The sequence below is a fragment of the Martes martes genome (assembly GCF_963455335.1).
Source record: "Martes martes genome assembly, chromosome: 10".
NCBI classification, from domain to species: Eukaryota; Metazoa; Chordata; class Mammalia; order Carnivora; family Mustelidae; genus Martes; species Martes martes.
Window position 1 is genome coordinate 107,359,758 of NC_137898.1, and position 26,564 is coordinate 107,386,321.

The 26,564-nt window shown below is 47.8% G+C and overlaps 1 protein-coding gene across 2 annotated transcripts in view; it reads right to left on the bottom strand.

Moving 5' to 3' along the window:
- The window catches only part of DIXDC1 (DIX domain containing 1), a 59,866-nt gene that overhangs the window by 10,299 nt on the left and 23,003 nt on the right, over positions 1-26,564 (bottom strand). Inside the window, exons 2-16 of one of the 2 annotated variants that reach the window (XM_080815953.1) lie at positions 25,690-25,819; positions 22,347-22,472; positions 20,007-20,238; positions 19,291-19,398; positions 13,156-13,268; positions 11,539-11,687; positions 8,075-8,164; positions 6,904-6,957; positions 5,079-5,129; positions 2,920-3,024; positions 2,443-2,496; positions 1,887-1,979; positions 1,736-1,807; positions 866-955; positions 365-526 (exon numbers count right to left, since the gene is read on the bottom strand). In XM_080815953.1, the coding sequence (XP_080672079.1) occupies positions 365-526; positions 866-955; positions 1,736-1,807; positions 1,887-1,979; positions 2,443-2,496; positions 2,920-3,024; positions 5,079-5,129; positions 6,904-6,957; positions 8,075-8,164; positions 11,539-11,687; positions 13,156-13,268; positions 19,291-19,398; positions 20,007-20,238; positions 22,347-22,472; positions 25,690-25,819 (1,629 nt within the window). Of the gene's footprint in view, positions 1-364; positions 527-865; positions 956-1,735; positions 1,808-1,886; positions 1,980-2,442; positions 2,497-2,919; positions 3,025-5,078; positions 5,130-6,903; positions 6,958-8,074; positions 8,165-11,538; positions 11,688-13,155; positions 13,269-16,306; positions 16,755-19,290; positions 19,399-20,006; positions 20,239-22,346; positions 22,473-25,689; positions 25,820-26,564 lie in introns of those variants that run through there. The other variant, XM_080815954.1, reaches the window with a different exon arrangement.

Here is a 26,564-nt window from a genome sequence, read left to right on the forward strand (position 1 = left end):
TCCACAGTGTATAAAATCAGACAATATATTCTAATAATAACAATGTACATTTATAAAAGGCTCTCTGGTTTCCAGTGTAGTTTCCCATATATTTCCGCATCCAGTGCCAAGCTCATTCAGGGGAGAAGAGGGCAAGAAGCAGTAGAGAGAGACTCCCGTGGGGTCAAGAAGCACACTTCCTTAAACCCTTATGCGATTTCTAGGAGCAAGAGTTATCACGAACGCCTTTCCTGATGAAGAGTGGGCTCCACTTAGAGGAAAACCTTTGACGTGTCTGTTGGCAAGGCCGTCATCTCAACTAAACTTGATACAACGAAGTTGTTGGGGTGCTGGCCCAAGAGAACCGGCCCAGAAAGAGGATTACCCTTCTGTCCGGCTTCTTCTGGGTCTCCATGGCGTGCAAGCGCTCCATCAGGCTGGAGAGGCCCTGCTCCAGGCTGTCGATGGTGTGGTGCTGAGGGTCGTGGCCGCTGAAGCTGCCGCGCAGGCTGCGGAGCGCGTCGCGAACGAGCTGCAGGTCGCTGGTCTGGGGGCAGAAGGGAGGTGCCGCTGAGCTGGCGCGGCCGCGGGACTAAACACATCCCCGCTGCTGGGCTCACACTGTACAGCAGAGGCTCCCAGGCCGGGTCTTTTATTTTCGAGGGAGGAGGTATGAATGCTAAGAAATTTTCCTTCACAGAAGTGGGCCTATTGTTTGTCCATTAATTATTCATGGTGGACAGCAAGCTCCTCGCACCCTCTGCGCTCATCAGATGCAAGAATTAGGGAACTGGGGTACAAAAGGCCCGGGGGCACTGGCGACGGCTAGGCCATTGTTCCGAATTTAGCTGGAAGTGGGGTCTGCATGCAAATCCTAAGAACCTACCCCTTTGTGAGTGACGGAAGCAGCTCCTTTTCCTGCCACTGGAAGGAGAAAACCATTGCTCTGAGAGCTGTGACTGTTGTAGCTGGTCACCTACAGCAGCAAGAAGTGACGCTTGTTGTAAGGGAGAATTCCAAACCGAGACGTCCTCATCTTTCTTATTCACACTTACCCCTTCCTGACACAGTATACCATTGTCTATCTGTTCATGTCGCTCTCAATTAGAATATAGCCCTCATGAGTGCAAAGATCTTTTTCTCCTTTCGTTCACCGCTGTAACCCCGGTACTTGATACCTGGTTGGCACTGCTGAATGAGGAATGAGCAAAACGGAAGCCTCGGCCGGGGGACCCCCAACCTTGCCTCAGCCAGGCCATGGGCAGGCCTGAGAAGGCTGCTTCAGCACCTCCTGACTTCACTTCAGCGAGGAAAAGAATAAGAACAAAGACTAATATTTTGGAGTCTGACTTTGTGCCAAGTGGACTCTCTATTTTCCAGATGAGTCATTTCTTTTTTTTTTTTTCCGATGAGTCTTCTTTTTTTTTTTTCACTAAGTCTTATTTCTAAAGCTCAGAAGCGAAGCGAATTAAGGTCACACAATGGCAACAAGTATGAAAAGCTGGAATTTGAAACTAGATTCTCTTTGCCTGGAAGCTGTGCTCTTTTTTTAAAATTTTTAAAGTTTTATTTATTTAAGTATTCTTGATACCCAATGTGGGCCTTGAACTCAAGACCCTGAGATCAAAATATATTGCTTGCATATTGCTGCGACTGAGCCAGCCAGGAACCCCTGGACCCTGCACTCTAAAGCCCCTCACCAAATAGCCTCTTTGACCCTACAGATGTGGGAGGGGGGCCCCAAGGGGCAGGTTACCTCATCTGCCTCTCTTTTCATACAGTGAGCCAAAAGGACGTCTTTCTGTTCCAGCTCCCGCTCTAGGTCCACCTGCAAGGAAGAGACAACATCAGAAAAAGCTGTCTTCGGGCTGGAGGGGCAGGAAGTCAGTGGGGGCCTCGACTCCCACCTGCTGGTAACTGGCCTCGGAGAGCTTCCGGAGGGCTTCTTCCAGCTTGGCCTGGTGCTGCTGGAGGAGGCGCTCCTTCTGCCCCAGCTCCTTCTGCAACAGAGACAGAGCTTTCAGGTGGGTGGCAAAGCCAAGCGCGCTGAGGAGCTCACCGCTGGCCGGGCAAGTTCCACCGGAGCAAAGGAGAGGCTCAAGGGGAAGAGTCCTTTCCTCACGCCACACAGGAAGACATCCCACAGCACAGTAATCTGACACGGTACAGAGGGTTCTTGAACAGTAAGGCGGAAGGGAACTAGCTCTCGTGGGAGGACCGCTACACGGCACGCATGCAGGTTAGACATAAAGGTGGAGACGGAAGTTTGCAGACAACCAGCTCCGTACTCCTTGTAGACGTGCTATCTGTTCTTAGGGTTACGGAATCAAAGGCGCCCAGAAGATGCCCTTGCAGAAAGCAGCAATGAGAACAGAGTATTCAGAGCTCTTTGAACAACAGCAACACCAGACTGTCCGTAAAAGGTCAAATGGAAATCATTTCCAAACTGATACGTATTCTTACTTTATACTCTCCCAAGAGCCTGTTCCGCTCCTCTAGCTTCCTCTGCAGGTCCACCTGCAAGAAGGAAAAGAAAGAATTAACCGGCACAGAGGTATTGTCTGCCACGCCCGGTAGGAAACCAACCACGCAGTAACCAGAGCTGATGCCGGCTGCGAGGGCACAGAGCACAGAGAGGGCACCGCTACGGTGAAAACACACAGCTGCTCTCCGTTTCTTTAGTAAGAAAATCAAATGGTAGCACCACGGTTTTGTCTCTGTCTCAGCGTGCTCAAAATCGAAGGGCTCGAGGCCAGTGAGGTTTGGGCTTTCAGCCGAGGGCAGAGATGACTCCGACAGGAAGTAAGACTAATTGCAGGCATGGAGGACGGGCATCTCAGAAATAAGCTAAGAGGTCAGGATGGCAGATCGAACAGGACTTCATGTGTCCTGTTTTGCTCCTGGGGCTCCGTGAGGTCAGAGTTCACTCAGGCAGCTCACATTCTGGTTGTGCAGCTCATCTTTGTCCATATTTGCCCTCAGCAGTTCTTGTTTGAGCTGAAGCACAGAGGTGTCCTGTTGAGTCAACCTCTGCTGCAAGGCGTCCTGGGGAACAAAAGCACACATTAATCAATCAGCCAGATATCACTACAAGTTTTAAAACCCTTACTGCGTGTCCAGCATTAGTTCGGGCAAACCAGGAGACGGAAAGAATATGAGGTCTTGCTATAAGGAGATGAGCAGGAATTCTTCTGTCCCTTTCCCAGATGCTAGCAACTAAAGGAAAGTCCTATCCACTGTCCTACCTAGCCGACCGAAACCCGCTTTCTCCTCTACCTATTACTCACCCCTACCCTCCACTGCCTTCCTGCCAGCATGATGCCAGAGAGAGAGTCGGTGGCCTTTGGGATCCAACAGACCGAGATTCAAATTACCAGTCTATTGCTTGCCTTCATGACAGTGACCATGGACAATGCTCTCTCTTTCCTCCCACCCTGGCTTTCTCATCTGTATCTAGGCCATATAAATACTGAGTCTAGATGAGCTCTTTTTCCTTCTCCTTCTCTGCCAAATCCCCATCTCCTAGAGGGCTGGGCCCTACTGCTACCTGCCACCCTGTTCAAAGAATCCCTGGAATCCCTCAACGCCTGCTCCCATCGCCTTTCAATGCCTAGTCTAGACCAGGACCGGGATTGTATTTCCATGCTCAGAACTCCTCTTGGACTTATGGTTTCTCTTCCCAGTATCCTATGATCTTACCAGCTTCAGGGTACTGTCTCTCAGCTTAGACACTCTTGGTTCCTACCATGCCTAAGAACTGTGGGATGTACACACTTAAAAGATCGGCTAGAACACACTTTTCCAACCATGGCGACCTCACATGGAACTCGGGACTGGAGCTGCACTGCAGTGTGTTTGCCTTGATTTTCCTCTCTTTACAGAATGCAAAGAAAAATGGGGTGGGCTCTGGAGAAGGTGAGGGTCCGTTCTTAAGTACGCTGTCAGCCACGACAGTACATGCCAAAGGTCGTCCAAGATGCACTTGGCATCAACAGTTCAGAGAACCTTTCCCAAAGTGTTAGTAAGTGTTGCATGGGAGAAGAGGCACTTCTGTGGTTACTAATTCCAAACTTTTTATGGCAGACTTTCTCGGGTCCTCTAGTATGGGACTCTTCCAGCCTATAGGGCCTTTCTCAAACTCATCTGAGCATGGACCACTTTGTTTTCTGACATATCTCAAAGGATCAAGGCTATGAAATATACTCTGACTCTGACAAACGCTGCGGAGCTGTGCTCCGGTCTGCCTGTGAACAGGAGTGTAGGGAAGAGGGGAAGTCAGCAGCTTAAGAACATCCTTTCACGTTTCTAGGTGTTTATTCAACAGATGCATTCCCACGGGGGAGAAGCAGCATATATTCAAAACTGTAAGCTAGATCACTGTATTAGCAAAAGACTGGAGATAACCTAAAAGACCATCAACAGGATGATTACATGATCATATAAATATACACTGGCATACTATGCAGCCAAAAAAAAGATCTAGGAAGGTTTTTAGGTACTGAAATAGAATGATCTCCAAGATATGCTACTAAGTGAAAAAAGAACAACGTGTCAAGCTGTATGTATAATATACTATTATTGGGGGAAAAACCATATACACACATATTTATTGATAACTGATAAGTTACCGCCAGGAAAGAGAACTAAGTGACTGAGTGGGGGAGGGGACAGGGCTGGAAGACAGACTTTTCAGGGATGATCTTTTCACACCGTCTTCACATCAAGCCATTAAATACTATTACCTACTCAAACACTAAATAAATTACAATGTTTAAGAGGACATTCTTCTTTAGAACTGAAGAAAACTATAAAAACTGGTTGTTTTTACCTATAAAAACTGTGAGGTGGCACAGAGGGAAGGGACAGTATAACAAGTCGTAACCGTCAGAAATTAGCCTCAGCAAAACACCGGTGTTTTCCCCGACATGTCTCACTTCTCATCCACAGAGTGATACTTCTTAGTATCACTCGGCCTGCCCAAGGCTCCTGCAAATGTACACAAGACCCCAGACCCAACTATCCTCCTCCCACCCATGCTCAGCAGTAGACAGCTTTACCAGGTAGAGTTTATTTAAAGTGTTAAATGTCTTCCTTTTTACCTTTATCCCCTGTAAGTTTCTGGCTTCTTGTTTACATTTCAGCAGCTCCTTCTGCAAACCAAATATAGTTAGATCAGATGGCAGCATCTGGGTTGCATCAGAAGCATTACCTCATTCTGTCAGTAGGAACACAAAACTCAGATAGCCATTCCATGAACAACCAACCCTCTCCTGAGGCGGAAAGCAGATCCGGTCCAGTAAACAGTAAAGGCGGCCTCACAGAGACAAAAACGAGACCCATCCCATCCTTCCCTGCGCTACCCAGGCCCAAATGCGGGTAGACAAGCGTCTTGTCAAGAAAGAAGATACCACACATTCCCACAGACTCTCATTCCTACAGTTAGCCCTCTTAACTGACAGGAAAACCTAATCATGATAATCTAGGTCTCCCTTACTGAAACACACAATCATATCTTCACATGCCTACCCTCAGTGTCATGTGTTCAACAAAGGGCTAGAGTCCTTCGGATTCTCCAAGTGGGCATTATTCTTTATAAGCCAAACAAAGACACATTTAGCCCAATAATGAAATACTAATTATCCATCCCTTACAATAGATTAAAGACACGTATATAATTGTCACTAGGGAAGATTTTAGGAGAGGAACACCCATACTCTAGACCCTGCTCTCTTCTTTCCTATTGCATCACATTAAGAGTTTGGAATGAACATATCTAAAATGGGAAATTCCTCACATGGGCTCCACAGATGGACTCGAAAGTAATTCTATTAAAAATTCAAGTCAGTGAGCGTGTGAGCACATACTCATGCATATCCTGGAAAGTGCTAATGGCTTTAGTCATATACCTATGACTCCAAAAAAGTTAAAACCCACTGAACTAGAAGCATTCTGGGAAGAAGTCTTTATAAAGGACCATACTAGACTATGATTAATACTACTGTATCATGTATTTGAAAGTTGATAAGATAATAAATGTTAAAAGTTCTCATTAAAAGAAAAAAATGTGTAACTCTGTGTGGTGGTGGATGTTAACTACATTTACAATGCTGATCATTTCATAATATATACATATATCAAATCGATGTTATACACCTGGAATTAATGTAGTATAAATTATTTAAAAATTATCTTTAAAAGACCATACTGGGGGCACCTGGGTGGCTCGTCAGTTAAGCGTCTGCCTTTGGCTCAGGTCATGATTTCAGGGTCCTGGGCTCCAGCCCCTAGTCAGGCTCCCTGCTCAGTGGAGAGTCTGCTTTTCCCTCTCCCTCTGACCCACCCACCACCTCGTGCTCTCATTCACACATGTGCACATTCCCTCTCTCTCAGATAAATGAAAATGACCTCAGATAAAAAGAAAATGACCATACTGATATTAGACCCATTTTTAATTAAAAAAGAAAAATTATGAAACATTTAAAACATAAAGAAAGGTGGAACCAATGACATAGGTACCTATTACCACCAAGACTCAAAAGACATTACGTTTTTGCCACATTCAGGACATGTCTCTCTCTTTCAATTAAAGATATAAAACAGGGGCGCCTGGGTGGCTCAGTGGGTTAAGGCCTCTGCCTTCGGCTCAGGTCATGATCCCAGGGTCCTGGGATCGAGCCCCGCATTGGGCTCTCTGCTCGGCGGGGAGCCTGCTTCCTCCTCTCTCTCTGCCTGCCTCTCTGCCTACTTGTGATCTCTCTCTGTCAAATAAATAAAATCTTTAAAAAAAAAAAAAAAGATATAAAACAGACACAGCCAAAGTCCTAAGTCTGCATCCCGTCCCCCATACCTATCACTGGTCTGACACTGGTGTGTGATATTCCCATAATTTTTTTCAAAGGAAAAAAGGCACATGTTCTGACATACCTTTAGGTCCTGATTCTCCTCCATACTCTGATCCAGACGACTCTGGATTATAATCTAAATATAAGGCACAAAGAGATGGCTATGTAGCTATGCCGTGAAATTCAAAGGTCATTCATTCAGCAAATATTTACTGGGTACCTTTTCCAATGTTAGCCTCCTACGTTCCTACGTGAATACGGAGAACAGGAAGCAGCCCCTCCCCTCTGGGGGAAGCACAAGCGGGGCAGGGGGCAAGGAAAGGACTGTGGATGAAATTCAGACAAGTGCCTATGTACTGGGTACAGGGGGGTTAGAGGAAAAGCAAAGGGATGATAAAATGACTCTTGCCTTGGAGGTAAATTATATTGTTGCTGTTTTATAGAAAATGAACTAGGCGAGGACAGGAGAGGAATCAGGAAAACCAGCCGGAAGGCTGCCAGTGTACTGGATGGAGGACTGAATTAAGGTCGCGGCTTTGAGAAAGGAGAGAAGTGGATGGAAATATTTTAAAGGGGAATGGACAGAGCTGGGTGACCTACCGGACACAGAGGGAAGGGCCAGAAGGATGCAAGGATGATGTTCAGTTTTGGGGGTGTATCTGGGGGGATGGGTAGCGATCAGAAACAGAGTGCAAAGGGACAAGTAGTTTTGGTGGTGGAGAGAGAAAAGCCGTTTAATTTAGGACTCAAGGAAGTGAGATGCTTATGGGACACGGAAGTGGAGATGATGGGCGGTGGTTACATGCCGCACCTGCCGCTCTACAGCTCCACAGAGAGAGCCGAGCTAGAAACCAGTATGAGAAGCAGGGTGGGAGGTGCGTGCCGCCAGGGAGGCAGATAACACCGCCCAGGTGAACGGCTCCGACAGTAGGGCCCCCAGGGGAACTCGGAGGAGCTTCCAAGGGAACTTGAATGTGAGCTCTGTGAGGGTGGGGTCGTAGGTCTGCTTTGTCCTCACCGTATCTCCAGTACCAGGAAGCTGTGCCAGGCATAGCTGGCGCTCAGTAAACGTGTTGATGAGGAGAGGGAGGGAGAACGGAAGAAAGAGTCAAAAATACATGAGGAAAACAGGAGAGGTGGGGGCAGGGAAGAGAGCATTTCAAGAAGGTGAGGACAACAGAGTCAAAAGCTAAAAGCAAATCAAACACATAAACCGGTTTATCTGGGGTCCAGTCACAGACGAAGGAACTCACCAGTTGTTCCTCAGGATTGACTCCTGGTTCAAGGAGGGCCAGGGGCCTCTCCTGTTCGTCTTCGGGTAAGGATCCATTGAGCAGTAAGGCCTGAATAATCACAGAAGCAGAAAGAAACCTGACTCGCATCCGATGATGGAGTCCAGAGTTGAGCTTGCTAAGCTTATCCTAAACTGAAATCACAACGGAGCTTCCCATGGAAATCTCCTTGGTAATTTCTGGTCCTTTGACACCTCCAATGTTTCTTCTTGGGTCTCGGGAGTTCCTTTTATCGGGCCCACACTTAGGACCCTTTCACCTTCCTGGATGTGCCTGAATCCTTCACTCCAAGGCTCCGTGGCCCCAGCTGCTCAAACTGAATTCTACTACCTGGAAAGTGAACTAAAAGCAGTAAGAATTGCCTTTCCTTAGAAAAGTTTACTACAATGAATTATTTAAAACACATTTAGGGGCGCCTGGCTGGCTAAGTCTGTAGAGCGTCTGATTCTGGATCTCAGGGTTGTGTGTTTGAGCCCCAGGACAGCTGTAGAGATTACTGAGAAAAAAAAAAATCTTAAAAAAAAATTTTAGAGCACTGATTTGGGTTTGTTGGATTTCTGTTTGTTTTAATAACTCTGAATTTTTACTCCCTAGAGCAACCTGTATAGAACAAGAAGGAAAACCTATTGACAGAGAGATGTCCTCCTCATTTCCGCTCCCCACACCAGGCTTTGCTTTCATGGAGTGTGTGGGGCGTGGGGGAGGCACACTTACCCTGAAGCTAAGGAAGCACAGACCCTAGGGCCCTTCGCAGGCACTGACCATCCCAAAGCCCCGCTCTAATATCGTACAGCTGAACAACACGGGTTTGCACTGCACAGGTCCACTGATAACATTTATTTATTTATTATTTTTTTTTTTTTACAAAATACATTACAGTTCTGAAAGCATATTTTCTCCTCCTTATGATTTTAACATTTGCTATTCTCTAGTTTACTTTAAGAGCACAGTATGTGGGGCGCCTGGGTGGCTCAGTGGGTTAAAGCCTCTGCCTTCAGCTCAGGTCATGATTCCAGCGTCCTGGGATCAAGCCCCGCATTGGGCTCTCTGCTTAGCTGGGAGCCTGCTTCCCCCCACCCCCACCACCGCCTCTCTGCCTACTTGTGATCTCTGTCTGTCAAATAAATAAATAAAATCTTTAAAAAAAAAAAAAAAAGAGAGAGAGCACGGTATGTAATACCAGTAACAGTCAAAACAGGGGTTAATCCACTGTTTATGTTTTCAGCAAACCTTATGGTCAACAGTAGGCTGTTAGTAGTTAAGTTCTGGGGGAGTCAAAAGTCATACACAGATTTTCAACTGTGCAGGGGGTTGGTGCCCCTAGTCACCTCCCCCCCAAGTTGTCCAAAGATCAGCTGTACTCATAATCTGTAACCTTATTCCTCAAGAAGACCCCCAAAACTGTATTCTTTAGCACTCGCAAAACCTGAACTGCTCATGCAGGTAGGATTACGAGACCTATCAGCTCAGTGGAAGATTTAAGAGTGTGTCCCCTTTTTATATTTCAATTCTGTCCCAATTCAATCAAAAGTTACAGAGGTTATGGGTGACTCAGTGGGTTAAAGCCTCTGCCTTCGTCTCAGGTCATGATCCCAGGGTCCTGGGATAGAGCCCCCACCCCACCCCACCCCCCCGCATCGGGCGCTCTGCTCAGCGGGGAGCCTGCTTCTTCCTCTCTCTCTGCCTACTTGTGATCTCTGTCTATGAAACAAATAAATCAAATCTTAAAAAAAAAAAAAGAGTTACAGAGGTTAAATCCTGTTTCAGTAATGTAACACTAATTACATCACAAATGCTGGTCTACAAAAACTGTTTAAAATCAGCCACTGGTTGGTCTATCAAGCACTAACTGATTATAAAATATTAGTAAATCAAATGAATTTGGCTATTCCCTGGAGCATAGCAAGAGGTATAAGACAAGTATGACACCACAGGGAGCTAAGGGAGAGCAACATCATAGACACATTAACTCTTTTGGTGGCAAAGTGTTCAGTGGGCTCTAACTGAGGTCACTAATAAGTCATCAATCCTGGCCGTGGCTTAGCACGCAACTCCCTCATCACCGAAAGAGTTAAGGAGCCCAGTGGATGCTGTGAGCCCCATTGTATTCTATAATGGAACTGAATTCTCATTGTGATCATGTGGCTGTGAATTAAAGCAACTCTGTTTGCAGGGAATATTAGGGTGCTGACGTTCTGTCTGTCAAATCTCTTCTTTTTCTGTCTAATCTGCCATCGGATTTCTCCCAGACTGAAAAATGCCAACTAAACCGAAAGCCAAACTGATGGATATCTGTGTTCATATACTGCAAACCATCCTGGGAAAGAGCCGGTTGGGTGTAATCCCAAAGTTAGCACACATTAATTAAACCAGTCCTTGGTGGAGTGGCAGATAAGAGATCTCAAAGGCAGACATTTAAAAAATAACAAAGCCAATGGGGAAAAATCAACAACTCTCCTTGGGAATGTTTAGGCAGTAAACATTCCTCCAACCCTTCTCAGCTCCAGCGGCATACATTATGCAAACTGTTTCTCCCCAGCACCAATCTCCTTCTTTCTTTCGGCACCCTTTGTGTCCCCACCCTGCTGCTGGCTGGCTGGGAGCACGCCCTCCACCACCTACCGGCTGCCAGAGCCACTCACATAATGTGGGCTTTGTTTACGTATCCATAAATATCTGACAATTCAGAAGCAGGGCCGTTCCCAGCACGAACAGAAAGGAATATTCCTAGGCAATTTCAGGGTCATCAGCACATGACAAGGGCTCCCCCCAAAAACAGGGACAGATGCACAAAGACAGAGAGGATTTGGGGGGGAGGGTCACTCAGGGTAGGAACTAAGTCAAGTGGGTCAGACGGCCTGGGGGAGAATTGCCGAGCTGGTACGAAGGTATAGAAAAGACTGAAGGGCTTTGTTGCTCGAGGAAAACCTCTGTTACCTGATCATTATGGCTTGGCAACCTCTTGCAAACGCATTAGGAGGGAGATAAATCCCTCAGCTAGACTCAAATGGAGACCTGCCGCATTACTGGCCCTTGTGCTCTTCCTGCGAGAGAATTTCTAGGGACAAATTCTAGACTGTTCCCACTGCCAGTCTCTGGCGAAGGCCCATGACTGCAGTTCCGTAGCTGTGGACAGGTGAGACCCGCCTATAAGCAAAGAGCCCGAAGAAGGGTTGGGTAGGGGTCCGTAATGACGCCCAGGCTTGCAGAAATCCCAACAGCTGTGCAGTCAGCGAGAGTCTGCAAGGTCCATTTGGGAGCACCCACACAGAAAGAATTTTCTGCTCTTTGACTACTACTCTGTCTAAACTCCCCATTCAACTCTGACGTCATACGAAACTGAAAAATGATTTTCAGCTGATCCTCGTGACTTAAAAATAAGCATCAATCGGTGACTGAGGATAAACCACACGGCAAAGAGCTACCTGTAATCCTGATATCATTTTCTTTGCTTCCTCCATTTCTTTTTCCAAATGTTCTTGTTGTTCCAACAGCTGTTCCTCCCATGAGGTCTCCAGGTAAGTTCCGGGGCTGCCCGGGCGCCAGTCTCGGGAGAACGGAGAGTCTGTCTCCTCTGCAAAATGAAAGGAGGGAGTACAGTTCATGTTGAAGAAGAGTTTCCAGCAGAAAGCGTTCACAGTCCCCCGTGTTCACGGGTTCAGGTCACCTGCCTTCCGAGCCTGTCGGCACGACGCAAACGGGACTCTCCACCAGGTGGGGCTGCGAGACATAAGGAACTGGCTGGGCTCCCACGGCTGGGGAAACATATCCCCCACAGAACCTTTAAGAAGTAATAAGATTCCCTCCTGGGGAGTCTTGGTATGGGACACATAGACCCTACTCCTAATTCTCTGGAACGGGCGTCCCCGAGCTGGATTCTGCCAGGTACAAAGACAGGAGCTGCCAGTCGCAGTGAAAACCAAATTCTCGTTGGTTGCTGTGGAGTGTCAGAGGGGAGCCTCCAAGTTCATATTCCTTTGCCCGAAGCCCCTTTCACATAGGACGCTGTGTGAGTCACACAGGAACCAAACTAATGAGAGCACACGTGCACAAAGTATTCAATCTCGCTCCCTGGTTTCGTGTTATTTTCCTACGTTTATGGTCTCTTTGCTCTTATTTCCCTGTCTGTCTATTTTATCCCATCTAATTGTGTGCTTGGCTATTAAAAATGCATTCCAGAATTCAGAAGGGTATAAACTCTCTGAGTAAGAGTCTTCATTCATAAGCGTGAGTGTAATAAGGATAATTCCTCTGGGTTGCTGTGAAGATTGAATGAGCTGAGCCATGAGCAGGGCTCCGCGGTGCCTGACCCAGAGCTCTCACTCAGTAAATGCTCTCCCTCCCCAAGGCCCCAAGGGTGTCTGGATCAGTAACAGGACTGACTCTTCGGTGCTAATTCCAGGGCTAGAGGCAAGAATTTAAGTCTGGTTTTTCTTCTGAGGGCTTCAGTTTCATTACAACCCTTACAGATGAATAAAACTCTATTGAAATCACATGCTTTGCTTCTTATATGCTTCCCTCTATGTTTACGTGAGAAAAAGGAGAGCCACTGAAACAGAGAAGTCTAAACAAAGGGGACCCTTTGTGGTCCCTTCTGTGGCCGTCACACCAGCGCCTAATGTAGTCCCGGTCTTTATACTCTCATAGACGCCTCAGCTCATACTGTATATTCCTGGTTCAAACGTAAGTCAAGGACTTACTGAAATTATTTCTGTAACAGAGGGATAATAAAAACTGTTTACTTGAATAAGGCTTTGGATTGCCCCAAAGTCATATCCTGATTCACAGGCAGCCGGAAGAGGAATGGCCGATCTACATTGTTGTAAGATTTTTGACAGTTACGACATCCAAAGTGATGTTCTGCAAGAGGATAACCACGTTCATTGGCTCAAAGTCATCAGAGCCCCTAGACCTGACCCAGCGCGCACAGACTACAGAGAGGGAGAAGGCCAGGGAGTTTACAGGTAGATAATCAAGACCCCCAAACACTTCAAGACAAGGGCTGTTCCTCGAGCCAACCCAGGCACGCTGACAGATAGTACCTGTTCTGTTCTCTATTCCTTCAGCGGGAATCATCACAAAATCTGCCTTCTCCTCCGACTGAGTTATAATGGATTCGCTCTTTGCACTGTGGATAGGACTGGGTGAAGTCAGGCTGTGACAGAAGGAAAAGGAAGAGAAACAATTATTATGAACAATTTTTTTTTAAAGATTTATTTATTTGGGAGAGAGAGTGCAGTGGGGAGGGAGAGAAAGTCTGAAGCAAACCCTGTACTTGGTGTGGACCTTGACACAGGGTTCGATCTCATGACCCTGAGATCACGATCTGAACCAAAACCAAGAGTTAGATGCTTAACCGACGGTCAACCAGGTGCCCCTGAGGAGTTGTTTAGAAGCCAACTGTCATAATTTATCCCAGAGACATGTTCTTTTTTTTTTTTTTAAGATTTTTTTTAAGACTTTATTTATTTGATAGAAAGAGATCACAAGTAGGCAGAGAGGCAGGCAGAGAGAGCAAGGGAAGCAGGCTCCCTGCTGAGCAGAGAGCCCGATGCGGGCCTTGATCCCAGGACCCTGAGATCATGACCTGAGCCAAAAGCCGAGGCTTTAACCCACTGAGCCATCCAGGCGCCCCCAGAGACATGTTCTTATTATCTTACTCCTACTGTCTAACATAGTCCCCAGTCCACAGTAGGAACAAATGTTTGTTGAATGAGCGCAGGATGAACTTACTGAATGAATGAAATGAATGTTGAATAAGTGAATGACCCAGGCTTAGGAAGTCTTTTCCACAGCAAGGCTGCCTCAAAGCCTAATTCACAAGCACAGATTTACCAGGATGGGTAATCTAGCATCTTAAAGAACGTCAAGTTTTATTTTGTTTGCTCTTTTTTTTTTTTTAAAACTTACCACCACCACCTGCTCTACCACCATTCCTGGGCCCAGATTCAAAGACTGATATAGTGTGTCTTAGTAGCTTTGGGAGCTGGAAGGAAAATCTACTCACAGCAACAAGCATCTCCAGCAGAGTAACAGGGCAGATCCGCTCTAGGCTGATCTCAAAAGAGGGGACAATGCTGAGGGTGATTCGCGGTGAGAAACTGCTGCGACTGTGGACAGTTGCCAGGCTGGGCAAAAAGGCAGTGACACATCAACAAGGCCAGGAAGGGACAAGGAAAAGGGGAATCAGAAGGAAAGGGGGGAAAGACCTGATAGGGAAAGGGAAAGGTTTACTTGATTGGACCATCGAAGAGTTATTCAGATCCCGGCTATACTCTTTGCAAATTATCATCAGAAATCTCAACAATTCTTAAGTTCTGCTACAACTATTAGCCTTGGAGGGAACCGCTGAGATTTTCAGGGAAGATGAATTTCAAAGCTGCAAAACAACAGCAACTCCACAAGACAAGATGGGAACGTGAGGCTGACATTTCCACCCGACAGGGAAAAGGAATCTGAAGGGCCTTTCTTCTTCACGCCGCACCTTGAGAACATCAGCTCTGAAACAATCTCAGGGGCTGTGGGGTCTCCAAGCCCGGCCCCCTCTCAGGAATTCTTTCCAAATCCATCACCCAGACAACAGTGAAAGTGTCTAAGACTCACTGACCCACTTAATGTGGCCCTGAAGTCTCCCAGGCTAATCCTCACAGCCTCGATCAGGAGTTAACGTTTTGTCTTCCTAGAAACCAGGGAAAACAAGAGCTGAGCACAAGGGGTTGTAGTCGGAGATTTCAAAAACCTCGAAAGCAGTTTGAGGACTAGTGTCTCTTCCTCTTCGTTGTCCCAAGTTTAAGGGATTTGGTGGGAATGACCTCAGCCACTAATACATTCTCATCCTTATTAGAACCTTAGAAAACAATTTACAGTTTTTTGCTTCAAATTAAGGGAAGTCACTTAACCCTATCTATAGATCCATAACCTGAGCAGACAAGGGGTAGAAAGGTGGCGACAAGTGGTATTTAGAAAAGATAATTGCCGGTCCATCTTTCACCACTTAGGCCATCTGATTTCCAGGCCAACAGGAACTAACTGCTGGGAGAGCATTAGTGTAAGGGCATTCTGCCCTCATGAGAATAGATTGATGAGCATTCAGGCCTCTGCATTCGCCTTCCTACAGAAATGGGGACCCACTTGCAGAAAGAGGCCTGTATTAGCTGCTCTTCTTTGAGAAATGATAAAATGACACTTCCTTAGCTGACAAGGTGCTATGGTTGACACGTTCCACTGCCTGCATTTGGCTGGACCACAGTGGGTATGTGTGAGACGCAGGGGGGTGGGGGTGGGAAGAGGAGTGTGAACCCAGGATGCTGGAAAACTGCTCGCCCGAAAGCAGAGACGCATGCTCAGCTCCACCTCCCCCCTCTTAAGTGAGTTGTCTCCCATATAAGGGCAGAAGGAGGCGGATGTCTGCATACCCAACCCCACTGGGGGAGTGGCAGAGCAGTCAAAGGAAAACAACATTTCTTTCTTGAATTTGAGGCTGCCAGCGAGTGAGGCCACAGAGAGGTAAGACCATGACACTAGGTGGCCAAGTCAAAAGAGAAGGACCCGTGGAAGAAAAACCCTGAGGCTCACGTCAGAGCAGCAATCTCGCTACATCCCCAAGAAGAACCTCCGAGAGGAGGACGGAGCATTCAGTCAACTGCTTCAGGTCACAGAAAAGTGTTTTAATGCTAATTAGTTAGGTGGCTTGGGCTCTTCCCGATGAGCTCAGAACCCCGATTTTGTAAATAAGTAATGCCCCAACTGCCATCATAATCCCCTCAAATCAGGGAACTGATTACAAATAAGATTCGACTGATCGATTTCTTAATTCCTACAGGTCTGGCATCTCTCCAGCCTTAGCGTCAGACAAACGATCCCGCAGCAGAGTCCAAATCAGAGTAAAATCAATTTTTAGAAAATGGGTAATGGGTGATAAGAAAGCGTCCTGTTTACTCCTGTAGTGGCCTCCCACAGCACAGACAGGACAAGGTGAAGCGCCGCTCCTCCCGCCCCTATGCTGGCCCCAGTTTCCTAAACCCAGTGTATTTTGTACTGATAATCCCAGACCAGCAGCCTGTCCTTCGCAGTACAGCGCCCCCACCCACCCCGGTCGGTCTCTGGCCAAGAGCATCCTCCAGTCCTGGCCCTGCGCCCGCCCATGCCCCCCCTTACCCCCACCCCTCCAAAGCCAAAGTGGCTTCTGCTCACCATTTCACTTGCGTCCCTCCCATGGTCCCCCTCCTGGCTGCGGCTTCAGCGAGCCTGTTTCCCCGGGTGAAGCGGGAGGCCGGGAGTCACGGCGCTCCCGAATTCGGGCATGTCTCCCCGCGCTGGGGCCCGCAGAAGCACTCCACGGGCAGGCCGGCTACCAGAGCCGCTGGCCCCGACCGCGGGAGAGCGTCGGAAGGGCAGAGAAGCGGGCGTCTCGGCCCCGGGGTCGGGGATGCTCCCGGGACTGAGGCGCGCGGTCCCGGCCGCTCAGACGCTGCAGCAGCCCGGCCTGGGCGGAAGCCGCCTCCCCTCGTAGGCTGCGGGTCCCTGGCGGCGGCATCGCGGCGTCCGCGGCCGCGCGGCTCCGGGCGTGCCCCCGGGCGCGGGCATCTCACCCCATGGCCCGCGCGGGGCAGCGCTGCCCGCGGCTCCCGCTGCGCGGTCGGGTCCCGGCGGCGAGCGTGCGGGCGCCCCCGGCTCCAAGCCGCCTCCCGCCCCTCCCGCGCCTCCCGCCCCTCCCCTCGCCGCCCCCGCTTCCAGGCTGTCAGCGCCGCGGGCAGCGCGGGGCTCGGACCCGGCACGGGCGGGGCGGGCTGGGAGGCCGAGCGGGAGCCCTGCGCTCGGGCAGGGGCGGGGCCGCGGACGCCGAGCCCCGGGGAGGGGTGGGCACCCCGGGGCTGGGAACGCCCTTTCCGCACCGATCCCTCCCTTCGCGACCGCGGAGGTCGGGGCCGGTGTCACCCGGCTCCTCGCCGGAGGGGGGTGGCCTGGCCGGGTGGAGACTCAGGGTCGCGCCCGGAAACCCTCCGAACGCCGTTCTCCTCCCACCTTCCCCCAGGCGTTGCATGTGTTCTCGTTTCCCAACTAAGGATCATTTTGCGTGGACACAGTAAGAAGCCGGCCCGAGGTCTACGGAGCAACAGGCGGCCAGGGCTCCGCCGGCTGTCTCTCGAGGATGGGGGGGGGGGCGGCTTTCCCATCTCTGAGCCGCTCCCCATTCACAGTCACATCGCGAGGTCTCCCGGCCTTCATGGGTCACTGAGCCATGAGGTGACCTACCCTGAGGAAGAGGGTGGGCGGGCAGAATGTTCCAGAGCCTCCTGGGTCCCCGCAGCTCACTGAGGAAAACGCAACTGACCCACCACCCCAAAGATGTAACTGAGACGTCGGCTTAGAAGAAAATGACAAAAAAGCAGGAAGGAGGGACAGACCGGGAAATGAGACTTATTACCTGACCCCTCTCCCAGAAAAACGGTCACTGCCCACTGCAGCCCAATTTCCGGGGGGTCCCTAATTCACACTGTGTCACGGCCCCTACCCCAGTCTGAGTTCTCCTGCCAGAAAGGAAGGAAGCAGGTGTTCTCAGGAAGACATCCAGACTTCTCTCCTCTGGCACTCGCTCTCTCTCCCTCTCTCTTTCTGTCTCTCTCTCTGTCTGGCTCTCTCTCACTCTAACTCTGGCAAGCACAAACAAGTGAAAGGTCTATAGCCATGCAGGAAGCAACAGATCTCATTATAAATGAAATGTCCTTTGACTCTGTACCCAGTGATAGCCTAAGCAGCAAGCAAGGAAGACATGGTTCAGATTCTCATTACTAGCACACCTACTGCTCAATGGATACAGGGTTTCCTTCTGGGGTGATGAAAATGTCTTTGAACTGGACAGAGATGATGATCACACATTATAAAGATACTAAATGCCACTGAATGGTACACTTTAAAATGATTAGTGGCGGGGCGCCTGGGTGGCTCAGTGGGTTAAAGCCTCTGCCTTTGGCTCAGGTCATGATCCCAGAGCCAATTCGGGGATCAAGCCCCGCATTGGGCTCTCTGCTCAGCAGGAAGCCTGCTTCCCTCTCTCTCTGCCTGCCTCTCTGCCGACTTGTGATCTCTGTCCATCAAATAAATAAATAAAATCTTAAAAAAAAATAAAATGATTAGTGGCTAATTTAATGTTATATGAATTTTATAAATAAAAAAGCAATTTGCTAAATGTAAACATTAAAGTTGAGTAAGTATTAATATACTGATAAAATTATCAGCATGTTAAAATGCTAGGAAGAATTCCATGTGACTGCAACAAGTTAAATGGTCTATCAATCTAAGATGAAATTTTATGTGGAAAAGAAACAGTAAGAAAGAAAATAAATGCACTTAAAATACATATAAGACCAAGAACAATTAGGCTTAACTAGAACAGACTACACTGGGCTGGGGTAGGAGAGAAAAGGTCATAAGAGCATAAATTAAAGATGATTCAGCAATGAAATGAAGTTAGTAAATAAGCTGACATGATCTGGGATGTATTTTTAGGAGCATGATTTACATGAGCCAGGAAAGTCGTCTTTTTCTGCCACTACACTTGGCATCGATCAGGCTTTATTAGAGCAGTGTGTCCTGTTTCGGTCTTTGCACTTGGCTCTAAGCGCTACAGATGGCCGTTCTGCTAGAGTCACAAACATCTTAGCCCACACCAATGCATATTAATCCGCCATAATTCCTGGCCCCATAAATGAAAGCTGAAAACATCCTAATGTTCTCAGACAACTCTGCTCAGTTTTTTTCTCCTGTTATACGCTTGCTAGAACCTTCTCAGGCCACACTTAGCGGTCAGTTCAGGCACAGAGGCAGTACCATGGAACCAGCTGTCAGAAACGCTGGCCGCTGAGACCAAACCAGGGGCTGGGCCGTCCCGGCTGCCAGTCATGCCCCCCTGTGGACAGAGCTGAGCACCGACGCTCAGCTCCGCACAAGGCTTCCCTGTGTGGGAAACTTCCCCACTCACCACCCTCCCTACCTTCCAGCCAGCACAAAACTGCAAAGCAGTGAAGACAACCCCTTTAAAGTCAAACATAAACTGAGGGAAAGAGAAAAGAGCGAGGAGCATTACTGCCTGTCGTATTGCTACTTGAAGCTGAAAACTCTGAGACGTGCCCCCCGCCCCCCGCCCCCAGGACGGTCGTGCTAAGGAGCACGGTTACCTGGAGCAGCTGGACTCAGACGGGGACCTCTGCTGCCCTTCGTACTGCTGCACCAGGGCCCGCACGCTCCAGTACGGATTCTCGATCTCCTCGTCCATGCTGCTGTTCCTAAAGCCGGAGGGCACCAGCAAAGAAGAGGGTGTCAGTCCTTCAGGTCAACTCAGCGCGAACTGAGAGATGGCCACTCTCAGAGCGCTAAGGGAAGAAAGGAGGGAGGCCAAGCCCCTGCCTTAAAGACCCCGGACACCCAGGAGGGAAGCAGACCTAAACACAGCTATTTGCACCAGGCTCTGCAACACCCAGGGTCCTGCCCTCTCCCAGCAGACATACAACCCCCAAAATGTTTCCTGCCATGAGTCTTCAGGACAAGCTGGCTTGAGTATACATTCTAGAGAGACACTCCCCCAGATGACTTGGAACACTGCTCCCACATATCTCCCCATGAAGAAAACACGCTGTGCCAAAGGTATATATTTAACATCCTGGGCATCAGGACAAAAAATTACAAATATGATTCTTTTACTTTCTTCTAACTGCAAAGTAAACATCTCTTTTGATAGGGCTTTTCTGTCTTGGAGCGTCCTCTCTGACCCCACACTCCATGCTCTTTTCTGCAATGTGGGGCTGTTTAGGTGACACGTCCATCTATCGGACGATATCATTTGCCACAAATATCAGAGAGGAACAAGATCCCGTCCCCAGACTTTGACCCTTACCTCTGTCTGTATCGAAAGACATCCCGTCCTGACCGTGACATGTCATGACACACGTCAGCCAGAGCAGCCGCTGCTCCCTGGGCCACAGCAGTGGCACAGTGTGGCTGGTGACTCTGCAGAGGGGCTCTGGGGTCCCTTCCTTGGCTCACCGTCCTGTTGGAGCCAGGTTTGAAATGAGCTGCCAAGGCAAGGACCAGCCTCATGATAGACTTCAGGTTTCCTTCCACAATATCTGAGGGACAGAACAGACCCAGAGGTCCTAAGAGGGAGGCAGAGGGTTCATTCATTTAATACATATTTGCTAGTGACACAGGTCTCTTTGTCCTCACAGAGCCATGTTCAACAGGAAGACAGAACGTTTAAAAGCAATCATAATGAAGTATGATCATGTGTTATGGTAGAAGAACAGGATACTCTGGGAGCACAAAGTAAAGGCATCTTGTCCAGCCTAGAGGTCTCAGGGAAGGACTCCTGGAGGAAGTGAATTTTAAACTGAGACTTGATTGACAAATAGTGGTTCGTCAGGTGAAGGAGGAGAAGGAGAAGTGTATTCCAAGAAGAGGGAACAGCAAGTGTAAAGGTCTAGAGGTGAGAGAGAGCACAACCCACGAGAGCTATGCTGTCCAAGATGGCGGCCACTGGCCACATGAGGCTACCGAGCGCTTAGAGGGTAGATTCTGAGTTGAAATGTGCTCTAAGGGTAGTACCTCACACAACAAAAGTCAGACTGAAACATATCTCATTAGACTTAGCACAAAAAATAGAAGGCACACTATCTCCTTGATAGCTGTTACATTGATTACATGTTGCACTGATAATATTTTGGATATACTGGGTTAAATAAAATGTTTTCTTAAAATGCATTACTCCCATTTCCTTTTTATTTTAAATGTAGCTATTGGGATCTTTTCAGTTTCGTGTAGGAGACTCGTGTTATATTTCTGCAGCGCAGCGCAGCACTGTGGCAGAGGAAACTGAAAACAGCACAGCGGGGTGAGGGGCTCACAGTGCAGGGGTGCAGGTGAAGGGTGAGGCTGCAGGGGGAGAAATCAGAGGTCGGGTCAAAAAGGGCATGGCAAGCCCCAGGATGGACTCTGAATTTTCCCCTAAGGACCCGCACGTGCAGAGCAGTAGCATGAGCTTATGTATTCTCAGAATTCTCAGAAACATCATTTTGGCTGCAGTGTGGAGAGCGGAGGGGAGGGAGACAAAACTCGAGGCAACGAGACTAATTAGGAATCTGCTGCACCTCTCCAGGTAAACGACAATGATGTCCTCAATGGCAGTATTCCCTCAAAATAGCTAACTTTAATGGGCCAGATCCCCAAGCCCACCCCTCAGGGGGACCAGAACAGAGATATTACGGCACTCTAAATTTTGCCCTAGAAAAAAAAACGCAAGCAAAAAAACCAATGTGATAGATCTGGTGAAAGTTAAAGTAAGGGAATGGGTAAAACTCCTATTTTTTTAGTTTCATAGCACTGCAAACATGCAAAGCTTGGAAAATGATTGATTGATACCTCCTACAGGGCGCTCTCAGTGGTTAAGTGTCTGCCCCACCTGAATGATCCCAACACAGAAAATACCAATAATCCAACAGGGAAGGAAGGCTTCCTACGGCCCTCATTCTCATCAGAGCCACAGGCAACCAGACCCAGAAACTGAAGCTGAAACAGAACCAGACCAGCAAGCAATTCTAGAGAAACAGTGGGAGGGCCAGGGAGCCTGGGCTCTCTGACCACCTAAACGATTGCTTCCTTGCAGCTGGGCTCAATACGGACTGAGAAGTGTCCTCTTTGGGCTCTGCAGCTACAAGAGAGGCTATGTACAGAGGTCTCAGGACCCCTTTTCATCTTGCCTGAAATATTCTGCAATATCCAAAAAATAAAAAGCTATAAACTATTTTTCTTCTGGAAAACTGGATGGGAAAATCTATAGCTATTATGATTTGAAATAATTCTTGAGCATAAAACCCAAGGAACTTGAAAAACATAATCTGTCTTCATTTTTGATTACTTAAGGAGACACTGTAAAGTTAATATCCCAATCTTGTCATTTCTACTGTATTTTCTTCACACACACACTCAAGCAGACCTTTATTCAATTAAAACGAATAGAGAATGTCTATCTCCATCCAGGTTTTCAAAGCACTCAGATTTTGATAATCACCCTGTCCCAAGAGGGTAACTCTTTACGGATAAATGATATGATGCCATGGGCCTAATGCTATTCCAGTCTATTCAGAAGCCTTGGCTATACAATGGATGGTTCTTCTGAACCTCATAATCACTGGGTAAAGCTGAGTGTACTCATCCCCCAAAGATGTGATGGGCCGCTGACCTTTAGCCGAAGTCTGGTGCATGCGAATCTTTTTGGAGGCCACAAACTGGAGCACTTTCTCCACATTATTCTTCATCTCCTGTTGGTTACTGGGAGCCAGCTGTACCCCCTTCAGTTTTTCTCCTGCTGTTAGAAGAGAGAAAACATACGAAAGCTATAGGGAGGAACACTATCAAAGTTTCCTAACAGCCAGATACCAAGAAAGGGAATATTTGATGGAAACGCTAAGATTACATATAAATATGCAAGTGCATTAAGCCTTGGCGTTGATCATTTGGATGCGGAATAAGAAGGGAAGAGCCTTTTAGAGGGTCTTCAAATTTTCAAAGCTATACGCAGGGGCCTGGGAAATAACCGTGTGTATGCTTACTCATTCAACAAATCCTCGCTGAGCACCCACCGCATGCCTGGCATTATTGTGGGCACCAGTGAAACAGCCATGAACAACATGGACAGAGTCCCTTCCATTGCAGACCTTCTGTCTCTAGGGATGACAGAGGACCAAGTGAACAAGTACATGTTTAATATAATTTCAGGCAGTGGTAGGTGCTGCAAGGAGAAACGAAGAAAAGCAGCATCATGGCCTCCCTGAGAGTCTATGTGGGCAGAGACCTGAATAAAGTAAGAGATGTTACAATTTGAGGAGGAAGCATTCCAGACTGAAGAACCAGAGGTACAAACACCGGGGCGGGGGTGGGGGGAGGGAGGCGCCTGGGTGGCTCAGTGGGTTAAAGCCTCTGCCTTTGGCTCAGGTCATGATCCCAGGGTCCTGGGATCGAGTCCCGCATCCTGGGATCAAGTCCCGCATCGGGCTCTCTGTTCAGCAGGGAGCCTGCTTCCTCCTCTCTCTCTGCCTGCCTCTCTGCCTACTTGTGATCTCTCTCTGTCTGTCAAATAAATAAATAAATAAATAAAATCTTTAAAAAACAAAAAACAAAAAACAAACCATACACCAGGGTGGGAATGAGCTCAGCTTATCTGAGGAACAGCTGTGGCTGGAGTGGAGCGAGAAAGGGGAGTCAAATCCTAGGAGTAGGTCGACAGGCAAGCAAAGCCAGGACATTTAGGGTCTGTAGATGAATAATCTGTGTTTTAAAAGAGGACTCTATATGGACTCAGCTTACGTAGAGAGGAAATGGGGAGATTTATTAGAAAATGAAACTAGTCAAGGCAAGGGTTAATGATGTTTTGGGCTTGACTGGAAAAGGCTGACAGGTGAGAAGTCAGATATCGGGTAAAATTTTAATGTAAAGCAGATAGCACATGTGAAGGACTGGGTACGATATAGGAAGAAAAGAGAATAATTAAGGACAACTTCCACAGCTGGGTGAATGGTACCATCCTGTGTTACTTCAGAAGAAATCTGGAGGAGAGAGGAACTGGTAGGGAGAAGGATAGCCCAAGTTCTGATTAGGGCATGTGCAGTTAGAGCTGCATTTTAGACATCCGGGCGGGGCGCCACGTTGAACGTGAAGTTGATAGTCACGTCTCGAACTCAAAGACAAGTTTAGAGCTAAAGTTACGGATGTGGGAGGAGATCACTTGGGGACAGAGAAAACACAAGGGCTAAGGACTGAACACGGAGGACTTCAACACTTAGAGGTCATGAAGGAGAAAAGCCACAGGGCGAACCGGGGGAGCCAGTGAAGAAGGAGGGTCCTAGAAGCCAAGTAAAGACGGTGTCTGGAGGAGGAGGGACAAACTGTGCCAGGTTCTGCTCAACTGAATAAAATGGGGGCTGAGGCCAAGCCACTGGATTTGATAAGGCAAAGTTTGTAACCTGGACGAAAGCAGTTTCAGTGGAGGAATGGATCAAAAGCTCGATGACGACATGTTAAAGAAAGAATGGGGACTAAGGTAATGAATTCAGCGAGTCTTTCCATATACCGAAGTCACGATAAAATGCAGCATTTAAGAATCGGGGTTTTGGGAAACCAAGAATACATATTCATATTGCTTCCATATGCATAGAACATCTCTGGAAAGAAATGCAAGAAATTGCTAACACTGGTTGCTTCCAGAAAGAACACATCACTGGTGCGGCTGGAAAAAAGGCTTTTACATCCTTTTGTGGCTTCTGCATTTTCTATCTGATTATATTTTCAAGTATAATCAATTCAAATCAGTGAAAACGAGGGCTTGAAATGAACTTTGGAATTAAAATAGATCTAGTTTTTTACCTCTCCTTTGCCACGGTCCAGTTACATGGCCTCGGAAAGTCGCCTAGCCCTTCTGAACCTCATAAATGAGTAAGGCGGTAGTACTCATCTCATCCCCACAGCATAAATCATCTGAAGTAGCTTACTACAATCCTCGATACATTCAAAGTGCTCAATGAATTTATTTATTCATTTTTGTAAATCTTCTAAGCTTAGTTTTCTGAAAATGGGGATGACAGTATCTGCTTCCTAAGGGTTGATAATTAAATGAAATGAGATAAAAAGTGTTCAATAATGGCAGCTCTAACTATCACCATCATTATTATTATAAAGGAGTGCCCTGATGAATCCATGAGCTGGCCCACGGAGGGAGCAAACCGGGCTCTTTCCATGCCACTTGCAAGCCCCCATCTCTCAAGGACTAAGCAAGGTCAGCTGATTATCAGAACAATAAATGCCAGAGGGCCTATTACGTGCCAGGCACTTGGGTAGGAGTTGTGGAAACAGAAAAAAAAAAAAAAAAATCACACTGTACCTGCTCTTAAAGAGCTCAGTCTACAGGGGAGAGACAGGAAAACAGTCACTGCTCAGTGAATGGCAATACTGTCATGATAACAGCTGTGGACAAATGCTGCAGACACGGGGTATGCTGTCCTCCAGTAAGAGCGGCTAGCAACAGCTCCAGGGCTCCCTGAGGACGAGCCCTTTTGTGGGACGATACGGGATTGTCACGGAGGGCTCCTTTTGCTGGCAAACCCTCCTTCTTTTGGCCTGACTACTCTTTTCTTTTCGAGCCTTGGTTTGGACATCAGTTCTTCTGGCAAGCCACCCCTGAACCCTAGGACTGGATTGGGTGTCTCCATCCACCCATGTGCTCCTCTCTGTCCTTACCCCATCAGAGTCCTAAGTACACGAATGGAATTGCATTCACTTTCCAGTCTTTTTAACTAGATTGGGACACTCCTGAGAGCATAGACTGTGCTCACAATCACATTGCCAGAGCATAATACGGCGCCCAGCACACAGTTTGCTGACTCATAAATAAATGAATTAACGTTGGACAAGTATGTTAAACCTTCTATATTTCCATTTCCGTATATTACAAAGCAGCGGCAAACTGCTCTGAAGGGCATGTGGAGGATAAAGAAAGCATGTTCTGGCATCAGAGCCCAGGGCCAACTGACCAACGATTTCGATGAGATACGCCAGGATCACCCCATCCCGAAGATCCTGTCGCAGGTCCTGCACCGGCTTCACTGCTGGCCTCTTCTTGAGCTGTGCATTCACCCAGGCCACATAAGCCTGCAGCTGTTGCTGGAAAAATCAAAGAAATAAGAGAAAGGTTGCACATTATTGTTCTCCTTTGCCCCGTGCCTTCTAAGGCAGCATTTGAGAATGGGCTCTGGGGGGAGATCCATATCCAGAGGGAGGAGGAAATTTCAAGGGAAAAAAGAGGATGGTCAGACAGGGAGCATGTTCTAAAAATTTCTGGTTTTATGCTAATCTTCAGGGAAAGCTAACCGCTGACTTGCCAGCAGGGTAGACACCCATAAGCAGATGAGTGTTTCAATGACAATGACTCCTGCTTTCCTTGTGTTTTCTCTGTTGACCAGGAATGAAGCCCGGCAAGAAGCAGAGCCAGTTTTGGGGGTCATCACTGCTGCCAGCAGCACACAGCACTTCACAGGAATAATCACTTGTGTTTCGAATGCACAATGGATAGTGATACTCAGAAGACTGGTCTTGGGGAACCAGGAATAAACAGCAAACATGCTCAGAACCGCCTCTCCCATCGCTCTTCACAATGGGACTTAACTGAAATCTTCTCAGGGTCAACCCAAGATTTATTCTCCTGAGCCCCTAATCCTGGGATTGCTACAGTTAGTGTTAATCCATACTTTATACTGTCAAAGAGGATCTAATTGCCTAAAACCTGCACAAAGAAGGAAAAGAAAAGGCTTTGGTGAGCAGTAGCCCGAAGACTTGGGTAGGGGGGATGGAGAACTTCCATTTATTGTGCGACTAAGCCAGCCAGTATCATCGGAAGCCTGATGGGCCC